Below are 14499 nucleotides of genomic sequence, written 5' to 3'. Positions count from 1 at the left end.
ACATAGATTAATGTATTTAATTTATGTACAAAGTTGTTAAAAAAAAAAGAAGATATTTGCAATTATCTCTTTTACAAACAATGTACGGCATAGGTATGAGGAAGGGGGAGGCAACATTTTTAACTATTTCAATCAAAAACCACCTCCAAAATAAATACTAAAACCCCACAACACAAACAACACCTTCCCCTGAAGGTGTAACAAATTATATATGTGAAAGTGTTTAACAAAATAAATTTAAACAACAACTGTAAAGTCCATCAATTAGTCCATCAACTATTACCCCTAATTACCCTAAAATGTCATAGTGAAAAATAGTTCAAACGGTTCAAAATTCTTCCAACGTCCAAGTACTCCAAATGCGATCGTTTCCCTTCTCCAAAAACGTCACTTCCCTTGACGCGTTTCGTCATCGACTTATGATTACGTCGATGACTAAACGCGTCAAGGGAAGTGACGTCAAGACGCACACAGGAACCGGAAGTTGACCGGTGGCCATTTTGGAGAAGGGAAACGGTCGCATTTGGAGTACTTGGATGTTTTTCCTGGATGGCTGTGAGGTCTGCTTGCTATAAACAAGTGATTTTAAAGGCTTTTTAATGTAAGCAGTATGAATAAAGGTCATTTTACTATATGATTGGCAGTATTACACTATTATGTCCCTCATGTTTTATCTCTGGATGGAGTGAAGCGCCTGGAGACATTGGGATCATTGAGATTAAGGAATCCAGGGAGGATTGTGGAGATTACCTATTCCTGGGAAAGCTGTTGGATCATTATAAACATGTGCTATTTGAAGTGTTGGTAAGGGTACCCTTACTTTAAGTAGAAGTGCACACTAGTTTGCAACTTTTTGTGGCACTGAAGGGTGATTCACACACACAGTGTTTTTCACTAATTAATTCACGGTTTTTTAGCGTTTTTTCATTTTTTTCTCACATTTATTCACTGTACTAAGTGCGGGGGATGAATTTAACTTATGTTGTATGAAGGATAATGCACTGTGATATTTTTCTTTTTTTGAGGTATATACATCTGGGAGATCGTTGGAAGAATTTTGAACAGTTTGAACTATTTTTCACTATGATATTTTAGGGTAATTAGGGGTAATAGTTGATGGACTAATTGATGGACTTTACAGTTGTTTAAATTTATTTTGTTAAACACTTTCACATATATAACATTTTTAACTAGACTTACAGCCTTTACTTCCACTTAAAAAAAAATAAAAGCAAGAATGAGAAGCAGCACAAGGAGCCAATCAGATGTGCTGCAGTGTAAGAAGCATGCTGATAGGAGGACAGAGCAGAGAGGTGAGCTTAGTGTGCTGCTTTTGCCTTCACTGTTCAGTCACAGAGTGAAGGTGGGCAGGAGCTTGGTAAGTGAAACTGCAACCGAGTCAGGTCCCCTGCTCTGTCGGGCAAGGATGTGCTGTTTGTCAGAGCTATGTAAATCTCAGGCCAAAATAAAAAATATCACGTGTATCCCTTATTATTATAATTACTAATAGCAGCAAGCACCTAAGCTATCACAGCCGGGTGCCCACACTGAAGATGCCGGCCTCCTGGAATAAAGGATGGCCGGTGAAACGGGCTGCAGAGGACACACCGAGGGACTGAGGGACAGGTAAGTGGCTGTTTTTTAAAAGTCAGCAGCTACAGTTTTTGTAGCTGCTGACTTTTATTTTTTGACAGCGTGAGTGGAACTCTGTTTTAAAAATACTAGTCCACCTAACCCCTATACATAAACAGCACTACTAATAATATAATGTGCTAATTTATCCATAATTAGTAATATTCTTTATCTATAGGTGGATTGTTGTTTTTAGAACTGTACTTTTCATATGCATACATCTCAGGCCTAGATGGACAAAAAATCCTTTGGGTAGATAAGACCGCATGTAATACATGTATTTCAGCTGCATATTTAGCTGTTTGCCTACAGTTCACATTTTCTTGACTTTTTGTTTTGAGGATCATTGTGTATTTGTTCATTGGCGATACACTACATGCTTACTGACAGTGGCACTCAAATGCTTATTGAACCTTGGTGGAGAATTGACTGAACCTGTTCTGGCAGATCCCACTGACATCCCACAATGCAAGACCTATGCTTTTTTATTGTCTGTTGAGGGACTATCTTTGTGTTGAGGGATTTAGGGAGCATGCTATAGGGAGCATGTTATGCTGCACTTGACTTGAGATTCAAACTGGTATTAGCATTTAGTGGCCTCCCACCTTTAAGAGACTCTGGATGCCCAGGTGCTGCTTTTAAGTATAGTATTAGAAGAAAACTTCTAACACACATAAGTATTCTAGAATGCTTCACCTACCAGCTTTCATAAAGCTCCTTTACCTCTGTTTTCTTTTTTTATTCTTCTATCACAGGTTAGAAACTAATAGAGAAAATCTGATTGGTTGTCTTGGGAAACCCATGCAGTTCTTAGCAGTATACTGATAAATAAAACTTCCTTCAGTGTTTGTCCACAGGAGGCACTGAACTGTTTGATCTGTAGATAATGCATATCTGCAGGTAAAGCATACTTCCAGGCGCACATTAAAAAGTTTGAGCCCAGTTATGTATTAAAGTGGGATAAATGTCTAAGAAGTCTAACTAGTCTTAAAAAATGCCCCCCCCCCCACACCTATCTTGTCTAACCTGTAAAAAACAGATGTGTCCTTACTTATTTTTAATCTACTCCAGTCCGGTCATGTGGTCCTGCACCTCCGGCTCAGGGAGATCTCAACAACAGCTGGGAATTCTGGGAGCTATGATGTCACCCATAGGCTTCCATGGCCCAGTCATTGTTGGTGCTCCCTCCTCTCCCCTGCAGAAGCTGCTCACCAGCACAGGGAAGCTGGAGCTGTGGGATCACATAACCAGACCAGAGCAGATTATAAATTGGTAAGTACACAGATCTTTTTTATACAGGCTAGATGGGATAGGTAATGAGGAGGAAGAAGGGAATATTTAGACACAGGTTTTTCCTCTACTTTAATATTTAAAAAATCATTACACGTATTTTTGAAAAACTACTAGTTTATTTACATTCATAGACATTGTGCTACATTATAAATCACAAACAATAAACAGGAAAGAGGTACCAACTATGCATGAGTTTTACCTGATTGCAGGCTAAAGCTGGCCATACACTATACAATCTAATTGTCCTATCCTTTATTTGTACAAACTTTACCCTAAACTATGTAACATGAGGACAAGCCTAAACAATCCATGCAATATGCATCAAACCAGGGAGGCCCTTAAGCTACATTGTTGCTTTGCACACTCTTTGACTGTGAATGCCAATCAATGCACCTGTCACTAAATAAAATAGTAAGCGTACAGCCTGTTTACATGTTGCATTTGCCTTGTTTCAAAAAGTATACCCCACATTGCTTTCTTGGTGCTTCAAAGCGTCTATAAAGCCTCCATAGAAGTCTATGACAAGACTCGCTAACAGCACCTGCAGCTTTTGAGAGGCTTTTATTCAGGTTTAGCTTTGCTTTGTTTTGGAGGTATTGCTATATGAGACATGCCAGGATGCACTGGGAAACCAATAAGCGCACCCGAAAGACATCATCAGCAGTCACTGCTGGTTCATGAGTATATATTCTGGAAGTGTCTGGTGTAGATGTCACATCTGGTGTGGAGTGAGGAGCAGCAGGAAGGTGAACAGGATCTGAACTGGAACGGAGCAACTAGCAAGATGGCACACATGGTGTGCAAAATCTAAAGGTGAGCGGGGACTGGAGAGAGAGAACTGAGCGGCAGAAGATGAGCAAAGCTAGGGGACTGGAGCAGGACAATCTAGTCACACATGGTGCACAGTTTGGGGGGAATATTTTGGGAGGTGAGTGGAGACCACTCATGGAGGAGGTTCAGCAAACCAGGGGATCAACAGAGTTGGGAGTTACTACTTAGTGGGGGAGCAGCAGAGCTGGGGGTTACTACTGAGCTGAGAGCGGCAGAGCTGGGGGTTATTACTGAGCAGGGGATCAGCAAAGCTGGGGGTACTAGTGAGTGGGTCATCAGCAGAGCTGGAGGTACTAGTGAGCAGGGGATCTGCTGAATGAAGATACTAATAAGCTGGGGATCTGCTGAATGAGGGTACCAATGAGCTTGGGATCTGCTGAACAAGGGTATCAATGAGCTGGGGTTCTACTGGACCCATTTAAAACAAACCAAAACACACACACTGGGCATTTGCCAAGCTTCATTACATCAAAACAGCATGTTGAAGCGGTAGGTGCTTTAATGTGTGTTAAAATTGAAGCAAGTGTAAATGAGCACTAAAAGAGATTGTAAAATAAGAATGGATAGTGTATGACCAGAGTACAAGTGCACAGCTAGCTGTAGCAAGCAGATTTGAGAGGACTTTACATTACATTTTACAGTGCTGTTGGTCTACTTTATTTCAGTTGCCTAGATCAGGGATCATAGGAAATCACTCACAAACACATGCAGACTCCACCTCCGCAATATCGCCAAAATACGCTCCTTCCTTACCCCAGACACCACTAAACTACTTGTGCACTCCCTGATTATCTCACGCCTTGACTACTGCAACTCCCTCCTCACCGGCCTACCCCAGTGCAGGCTCTCCCCGCTTCAGACCATCCTCAACTCAGCGGCTAGACTCATCCTCCTCACCACCCGCTCCACCTCTGCCACCCCCCTCTGCCTCTCCCTCCACTGGCTCCCTATCGCCCAACGCATCAAATTCAAACTACTCACTCTGACCTACAAAGCCATTCACAACACTGCCCCTAACTACCTCACCAACCTGATTCCCAAGTACCACCCTACCCGTACCCTTCGCTCTTCACAGGACCTCCTTCTATCTTGCTCCCTGGTCTCCTCCTCACACGCACGTCTGCAAGACTTCTCCAGGTCCTCCCCCATCCTCTGGAACTCACTACCCCAATCCATCAGACTGTCACCTTCCCTCCTCACCTTCAGGCGCTCCCTGAAAACCCACCTCTTCAGGGAAGCCTACCCCACCCTCACCTAACTGCTGCTCTCCTTCATTCCTCCTACCACTCCATCCCCCACAGCCACTTCCTCCTGTACCACTACCCCCTCCCTCCTAGATTGTAAGCTCGAAAGAGTAGGGCCCTATAACCCCTCGTGTGCTGTTTGTAGTTGCTGTAATGTTTCATGTATTGTCCCCCCCTCTATTGTACAGCGCTGAGCAAACCCTTTGGCGCTATATAAACTCAATGTAATGTAATAATGTAATAGGAAGGGCAGGATCAGGGCAGGGATCATAGGAAGGAGCAGCACAAGGGGATAACCCACCAGTGTTTGGAGGCTTCTGTATGGTCCAGTGTGTAGATAGGCTCTGTAGAGCTGTACCACACTCTGCATATACAGCGTGCCATGGGGGTTTGCGTCACACAGATATACTGAATCGGTAGGAAAAATAGTAAATTTAAGCTGTGTATTTAGATATTTAGCAAGAGTTCAATTTTAGCTTTATGCTAATGTGTTTTTACACTTAAGCTGAAATGGCAAAAACATTTTATTATATGAGTCCCTGCAAATATTTTCCTTTTTCTGTCTTATGACAGTTAAACAACTGATTAAAATGTCTTCTTTCTTAACTTCATAGAGAATGTGTTTATCCATGCTGCTGAATCTACATCACGGTAGGTACCATTTGTTGACTACTTAGACATAGACATACCCTAGTAATACATTCTTTTAGATGTTTTATGTTCCCCTCTCATACATCAGTTCTCATAATAAAAGACTCGGTTCACTTTCCAGAATTATTTTACTGGATTTGTTCATTATCACTGCAATATTCTGAAAGATATATTAATACTCGACAGAGAATAATATCTACTATGTTTACTAAATGTTTTATTTGGGTAATTTACATTACATGTTGGTGGCAACTAGACTTCTGAAGCATGCAGACACCACTCACAAATGATGAGTTTAGGTGTTTTCAGTACTGTAATGATACAACATACAATGATGTTACAGGCAATTGTCTGTTTCCAGCTTCCAGGTTCTTTTCTCTGGGGTAAAGTTCACACTGTTATGGAAAGACTGTTTTTGAGATGAGCACCATTTTCATTTTGAGAAGTAGAATTACATTGAATAATCCAATGCAGAAAACGTTTAGGCCCTGTTCACACCAGAATGCACTGTAGTTGCGATCTGCAGCAGGTGTCAATGTTAATTTAATGGAATTTCAAATACAGGGCGCAAATGCAGTGCATTTGACTGCACGGGATAACATGGTACAAAAGTACCATGTGATCTGGTTGCAGTTTGTTTCCAAAAGAAGTGCATACACTACTTTTGGTGTGGTGCAGTGCAATTTGAGCCCATTCAAAATATATGGGCTCAAATTGCACCACATTGAACCACATGTGAATCGTACAGGAATGTGCAGTACATTCCTGTGCGATTCTTAGTGTGAACCGGCCCTTATTAATGTGACAAAGTACACAAACCATTCATCTAACTGAGCTTATATGAAAGCACTTCTACTGGTGGTGTTTAGTGTTTACTATTATTTCTTTATATTAATTTATATAGCCTATAGTGGTAAGAAAGAGCAACAAGCCTCCAAATGCTCTGTCTTTTTTGTCTTCTTATTTTGAAACCTTCTTTTGGTCACATCTAGACATTTATAGCTAAAGTGGTTGTAACCTTAAAATTAGTATTTTTTTTTATAACAAACATGTTCATACTTACCTACTCCTGGCTCCTCCTCCCTGTCCAGTGCCCCCATAAGAAGTCATATTGACACAGATAGTGCCTCTTGCTCCCTTGTCACTGGCTTTGATTAACAGCAGTGAAAGCCAGTGGCTCCTGGTTCCCCAGCAAAGCCTGTGAGACCTGGAACCTAGGGGAGAGAAGAGCTGCAGATGTGCACAGCGCTGGATCGAATGAGGGTTCAGGTAAGCAATATTGGGGGTGAGAAGGGATACTGATGCCTAAACAATCTTTACCTAATAAAATGGTTATGCTTTATAACTGCTTTAACAGATAACTATAGGGGTGTCATGTGACTGGTGAGGTATATTTTCTTCCACAATTCACAATCGAGAACTGGAAGTAGAGATAAGGGCGTACAAGGGCAATAGAAGGGCACAGGAGCCTGGGTGTGAAAACTGGTAACTTGAACCTGAGAGCACTGGAACTGGATGTGCAGAAGTACAGCTGATAATACATTGAGGATGCAGCAAGTTCAGGTATGAGTTGAGTCAGGCTACAAGAGGGGTTGGTAACCGATGAGCAGTGGAGTACTAACTGTAAGAAAATTCAAGCTCAGGAACAAGTAGAGATTGGTGACAACAAGGAGGCATTGAGGTACCAAATCAATAAGCAGAATCTTAGTCTGAAGTCCAGGTCACGATTGGTAAAGGAGATGAACTCCAGGCATGAGCAAATAAGGAGAATCCAGGAGCAGGTCAGGCATAAATAGCCTGCTTACTGCCAGCCTCTAGGGTGGCACCCTACATGTGTGCAAGGTCATGCAACTACTTAGGTTTTTCAACACACCAATATGCGGAATGCTTATGTATCAGTGTTAACTCACACAGTATTCCTGATAAAGGGAAATGGTGTGCAGGGGATATTAAACTATTATTAAACCCAAAAGCACATATTTATGATATTGCAATATTCCTAGATGTGGGTGGTTGCAGTAGTTTCTTTCTTTTATTTTTACCAGATGATCCTGCCAGTAGGTCTGTTGTTTTTCAACGGCACAAGCTGTCATGTAGATGTAGCGGTTAGACTTACAATGATCAGCTTTTATTCATATATGTAAAACCTTTGTCCTAAATGGACAAAACTGTTGCTGTAGCTGCTTGTAAAGTATTAGCTGGAGTTTAGCTTCATTGTGTTAGTGTATTAAAATCTGCTAGTCCATCTAACACTACCCTCCCCCCAGACTGAAAATGCTGCTGTCCAAAAGTGTCTCTGTGCTCCTTTGTCCAGAATATAGGAATTCTAATACAGGAGGTGTATTACTGGCCAGATCACAAGGTGCAAACAGAAGGAAAAAAGAAAACAACTGCAGCCACCACATCTAATGGTTGGTAAACTGCAATATATTTTTAGTTTTGGGTATATTACTGGTTTAAATCAGAAATTTCAGTATAGCTCAGGAATTATGAAATCATCTCCCTTTTCCTTGATTGTTGCCCTGAAAGGTAGCATAAATGTATAGCAGACAGTATACTTTATTTAATAGAACATTTTAAAATTGTTTTTTTTTCTAAAATAATTGTATTAGAGACAGAAATTTCTTAAAAAATCATCATTATTCAAACATGTCTCTGGTAACATAGGGAGTTATTTATTAAAACTGAAGAGTGAAAACTATGCTGCAACTCTGCATAGAAATCAATCAGCTTTCAGGTTTTATTGCCAAAGCTTCATTGAACAAGCTGAAGTTAGAAGCTGATTGGCTACCATGCAAAGCTGCACCACATTCTGAGTGCACCAGCTTTAGTAAATCTCCCCATAGTGTTCACTGCCCTGCCAACAATGAGACAGATTGACATTTAAAGTGAACCTATGCCCAGGTGGACATTATAGACATTAAATTATTTACATATTCTTAACGCGCAGTAAAAGCTCTTAAAAATGTGATTGCACTAATCTCTGTACCCGGCAGCTACTGTGAAGTAATTCATCTTCAAAAATCATAACAGAGATTCTGAAGTTGGGATTAAGCTGGTTTCTACATTAGAAGACTGGCAGGCTACCAGGTCCATGCTGCCTGAGACAGTAGGGGAAATCAGCTGCAATTTGAGTGCCCCTTTGTAAATTTTGGGAATTAGTTTTTCCACAGACCCTGCAACTACAGAGCTCAGTAAAGGCTTGTTTTAAGTCTATTTGACTGCAATAAGGGCTTGTTTTAAGTCTATTTGACTGCAATAAGGGCTTGTTTTAAGTCTATTTGCATTTTTAAAAGTAAGTACTTACCGGTCCATAGTCTGGGCACAGTTGTCTTTTGAAGCCTATCACCAGGGAAAACCAAAACCCTCCCTTGCATTTGCCCTGCCCCTGCACTGCAAAGGTTAAATGCTTACTTACATATAGGTGATCAGCACTTTTACTTACCTGATCGCTGCACTCCAGCAGTAGACTCTCGGTGGATGTCCTCAAGTCCCGTGCAGGCTATAGGCATTGCATTGTCCATGCTGATGTCAGAGCACCTTCATCCACCAGAGTGTAGGGGAGATGTGGCTATGGGGACTAGGCTAGCAGCATGAAAGAAGCCTGCGGATTGCAGTGGGTGGGATAAGTAAATGTTCTTTTTCTGGGGCTTCAGACATAAGTGAGCATTTAATCCCTGTATTGCAGGGGCAGCCCCTCTGCAAGGGAGGATTTTTGTTTTCCTGGAATTCATCTTTAAAGTTCTTTTGAGGCAAATGGCACAGAAAAGCATCACCATTTTTCCATAACCTAGTGCTTATTTCCTCTTTAGTTTATGGTTATTCAAACAAGCCATAAACATGTATACAATGGAAACTCAGAAGCAAGTTCTACCAGCTCAGAGACAGATCATCACTTATTGTCATAAAGACAAAAAAACAGCCTTGCTTTATACATGGTGTCCTGCTTCTCAGTTTTAACTTGCAAAAAACAACTTTCTTATTCTCTGTAGGCCATACTGTAATTCCCGTATGTACTAATGAATCCGCTAGCCATACTGTATAACATAAATGGAAAACTTTTGACATGGGACAGAACCAAAGTTGTTGTCTAATGTTGCTACCCGGGATTTATCTAGCTGAAATCTGCCTACAACACCTGCATTTTTCCCTACTTAAGGCAGACTAGAGAATTCAATAAAGCATTAACAACCATTTTGTGGCAGTAGTTCTCTCTGACAATTTAAGACAAGCATTTGCGCCAGTTTTGGTAACATATCCAACACTGGCAGCAAATTCAGGTAGTTCTTTCAACTGCCACCACGGCAGTGACAGATTCTTAAACAATTTCCACCAGTTCTCAAATTAGGGACATGGTGATCAATAAAACTAGCTCTGTGCTGGCATACAGTGGAGCATATAGTGGAACATACTTGTGCTGGAAACGGCCAGGAATGCTACAACTTCCTGAACAGAGCTCTACCCCTGGACCCATTCAGCTGTCAGTTGGGAGATTTCCTGGGTGAGAGCTAAATGTTAACAAAGTAGCTGGGAATAGTGGTGATGTCATTACCCTAATGTGGCTATGCCCATGTTTAGAAAATCACGTGAGTCACAGGGAAGGCTAACCTGATGGGTAACTAATCTCCATGGCCGCAGCAGCTTTTGGGTTGGTTGACCTTGATGGGGAACTGGGAGACTGGTTCCCCATAAGGTTTTTGTTGCTTTGATTGGCAGCGGGTGGCAGTGGGCAGATTCTAAAGCTGCTATTGAAGTGAATCCTGACTATGGATCTACCCACCACCATCAACTAGTCTCTCAGTTCCCCACTGCAAAACTCCAGGGTCAAGCCCCTGTCAGTGTGATGGGTGCATTGGCTGGGGAGGGAGTGCATTGAGGAATGCATGTACAGTATGGACAACCTGGCCCTGTGCCAACCTCCGACAGATTCATGTACCTGTTTATGACAGGTACATGACCCTAGAGCAAATTCTAAGAATTTTGGTGAAGAGGCCCAATCGAATTCTAAAGGGTGTCTATGACATCTTTTATGAATTTCCACAAGAATGTTTTCACTTTTACCCTGTTGAGACTGAAAGTTGTTGTGAACCCTTACCTATACCCAGTGAAGTGACTGGCCTCAGGCGATAGAGATAAAACAAATCCTCCTACATAAGTTGTAATTGTCTATCTGCAGCCATTGGCCTGTACATCCTTGTAAAACGCAGAGATGAAAAGCGTTTTTTACAGACTTACAAAGCAGGGGGTGGAGAGCTGCAGTTACATACTGTACAAGAGCTCTGAGAGTTGATTGGAGGAAAGGGACACACCCCTATCCACACAGCACTCATGAACAAAGCTGAGGCTGTCATTCAGATGGAGATCCCTCCCCTGTCACCATTTTTCTCTTGGTGTCAGGAAAACTTGTAAGAGGTAACTCATACTAATAACAGAGTAACAAGACAGCAGAAAGAAATGACACTGGAGAGAGGCAAGTAAACACTATAAAAATATGTGCTTTGTTCAGATTTCACATCTGAGGTTTACAACTACTTGAAAAGACAACCCCCTAAGAGCAGCTAAATGCCATGTATTGCTTTTCAGCTACACAGGTTGGGTTTAAAGAAGCACATAATCCCTGGTCGGGTGCTCTGACATAAGGTGTTTACTGACAGCTGTTCTTGATTCATATAGATGGTTGAACACCTGCAGGGTGAACAAAAGCTGGAATATAAAAAAAACATCAATGAACACATTATATTGTGAAGGTTTAAAGCATTACTGAGATGTGTTCAGTTCAGGACAGAACCCCTCTTGGCTGATTGGAGATAGAGCATAAACGCACAGTGAAGACTGAGAAGTTTGTAAGGCAACCTGACCAAGCGATCTAGACATCACACCAGTACAAAATGGCATGTAATGTTTTGGCCACCAAAGCTTTGCACGTCTACTTGGGCAGATCATTCCTGTCTAGGTGGAATTATAAACTTGGCAGATCATTCTGATCAGGAGTGTGCTCTGCTATGATGCATATCCATTCCCTCGTGTCTGATCAGGAGTGTGCCCTGCTAAGATCATGATCATAATATTGTGTTTAGTGATGTCTTTTGTCTTGGCTTAGGGTGTCTGTTGAATATTATTATTATACAGTATTTATAAAGCGCCAATAGTTCTCTCAGCGCTGTACATTACAAAGGGGGACAGAACATGTGACAGAACAATACCAATACAATGCAAAACATGAGGGGATCAAGGGCCCTGCTCTTTCGAGCTTACAATCTAGGAATATACCATTAATAGCATTTGTTTGATAAGTGCGTTATGTTACATTCTTGTCTCTGGGTTTAGTTACACTTTACGTCTGCCTTTGCATTAAGCAGCATAAATGATTTTACTCATGCACTTAGGTGGCATACTTAGGGGTATATGTATCAAACATTTGTGTAGAGATTTGCCCAGTGAAAGTGTGTGTACATTCGTCCTGTACAAATGAGGCAAAAAATATATGTTATTAGACTATTTTCTGTGTGGGGGATTATTGTTTTTAATCGATTCTAAATAGAAGATATCACGTTTGGCTACTAGATGATGTGACGTATCATAGGAAATTCCTCTGATATTTACAGCCATCCAGTGGCTAAATGCAGTATTTTCTCTTTTCAAATCAATTAAAAACATTCACTCAGAGCCCCTGCTCCTTGGTAAACTTACATGTGTCCAAGTAAAACCAAGGAGTGTCATAGGTAGGGGATGGAGCTGTCCAATGTGTCCCAACTGAAGGACCTCCAAAGTGGCAGGAGGAAAAAACAGGTATGGAGTTGCCACAAGAGTCCATAGTCTTATCTATCGAAGTCCAATGTATTCAGTTGCAGGCAGAGAACACCCTCAGTTGAATAACAATGTTGGGGACTTCCCTATTGCCTTCGAGGGGTTCCTTGAACATGACTTCCCACATTACCCTACCCATCTTAGATCCCAAGATGAAGTTAAAACACTGCCCGGGTGAAGGCCTTACAGGTGTTGTCCTGGGGGACAAGGCCTTGTCGAGGTACTGCAACACTGGGAGGGTCTCACTGCAGGTACCAGTGTCTTTCCTTCAGTGGTAAGTTTACTGAGGCTGCAGAGGCTGAATTTGTTTAATTTTGGATGGTCTCTCCTCCCAAGACTTCAGGGCTGCTCCCTCAGTTTCAAACCAGATGCCAAGGATTTTGATCAAATCCGCTCTGATGCTGAAGGAAATGGACACAGAGGAAGTGTCACATGTACTTCTACCTGGATGTAGTAAGTCTGAAAGCAGATCAGGGTGTCAGGAAAGCTTGTGGATGGTCCCTCCTATATGTTGAAGCTGTTACTTTACTTAGAATGGACAATGCACAGGGTTACTTTTACTGAAGTTTTTTTATATATCCTTAGCTCAATAAGCTGTGAAGGAATCACATTTGGCAGTAAGAGAGGTAATGTACTTCACAATGCATCCCAGGCTGGTAGAAGAAATATTGCCAAGAAGACTCCAGATAGTGCTGTTTGCATAAAATTTACATGTTTGCGTCTGCTCAGCCTCCTTAATTCATCTTCATTTCTTAGTCAATGGCGCAAATCCTGTGCAGCAATTGATTTCTTTCCTAAGCAGTTTAATGGGAATGCAGGCCGCACCTTATCTCCCTCTGCCGAATACCAAATATCTAACCAGTTAAATAAATACACACACACCCAATCTTTAATGGCAAAAGTTTGGCCGTGGCACTTTATTGGTTTAAATAAATAAATAATAACAAATATAAATAATTAATAATCAAGTTTATACGTCTCTTATCAAATAACAATCAAATTTCTCAGTCGTTAAGGACTCGAGCTCAAACTGACTAAATATAATAATAGTCCCCCTTTAAATGTAAAGAGTGACAATACCACATAATGTGCCTTGCAGCAAAGGAGGGGGGGTTCATTCCCCTGACACTGACCAACTGGCAAATCCCCACTGGTGGAGCTTTTTTATATAATAAGCCCCACTGTTCTCGAATCTTCTAACTAGTCATGTGACCTTCTAGAATTTTCTCCCACGTCACGTGATACCTGTTTTTCCCGCCCGAACTCTCTTCAAAATTTAAAGGCACAGTACCCTTTTATATGTATATACAGTGCATCCAGAAAGTATTCACAGCGCTTAACTTTTTCCACATTTTGTTATGTTACAGCCTTATTCCAAATTGGATTAAATTTATTTTTTCCCTCAACATTCTGCAAACAATACCCCTTAATGACATCGTGAAAGAAGTTTGTTTTGAAATCTTTGCAATTTATTAAAAATAAAAAACAGAAACAATCACATGTACATAAGTATTCACAGCCTTTGCCATGATACTCAAAATTGAGCTCTGGTGCATCCTGTTCCCACTGTTCATCCTTGAGATGTTTCCACAACTTGATTGGAGTCCACCTGTGGGAAATTCAGTTGATTGGACATGATTAGGAAAGACATAAACCTGTCTATATAAGGCCCCACAGTTAACAGTGCATGTCAGAGCACAAACCAAGCCATGAAGTCCAAGGAATTGTCCGTAGACCTCCGAGACAGGATTGTATCAAGGCACGGATCTGGGGAAGGATACAGAAAATCCTTTTCATATATGGGTATAAATACATGGGAATGCAGGCCGCACCTTTTCTCCCTCTCCCGAATAACAAATGTCTAACCAGTTAAATAAATACACACATAATCTTTAATGGCAAAAGTTTCGCTGTGGCACTTTATCAGTTTAAATAAATAAATAACAAATACTATAAATAATTAATAATCAAGTTTATACTTCTCTTATCAGATAACAATCAAATTGCTCAGTCGTTAAGGACTCGAGCTCAAAATGAATAA

The 14499-nt window shown here is 41.2% G+C and overlaps 1 protein-coding gene across 3 annotated transcripts in view; it reads left to right on the top strand.

Annotated features, from left to right (window-relative positions):
- ERICH2 (glutamate rich 2) overlaps positions 1-14499 on the top strand; it is a 57752-nt gene that overhangs the window by 15621 nt on the left and 27632 nt on the right. For all 3 annotated transcript variants that reach the window (XM_089690533.1, XM_089690532.1, XM_089690534.1), the window contains one exon: positions 5615-5651. In XM_089690533.1, the coding sequence (XP_089546659.1) occupies positions 5615-5651 (37 nt within the window). The remainder of the gene's footprint in view (positions 1-5614; positions 5652-14499) is intronic.

Source organism: Staurois parvus, unplaced genomic scaffold, assembly GCF_062004578.1.
Source record: "Staurois parvus isolate SC_StPar_1 unplaced genomic scaffold, SC_StPar_1.0 ptg000530l, whole genome shotgun sequence".
Lineage (NCBI taxonomy): Eukaryota > Metazoa > Chordata > Amphibia > Anura > Ranidae > Staurois > Staurois parvus.
Note: the sequence above shows the minus strand (reverse complement) of the source record. Positions and strands in the feature narration are given on the sequence as shown.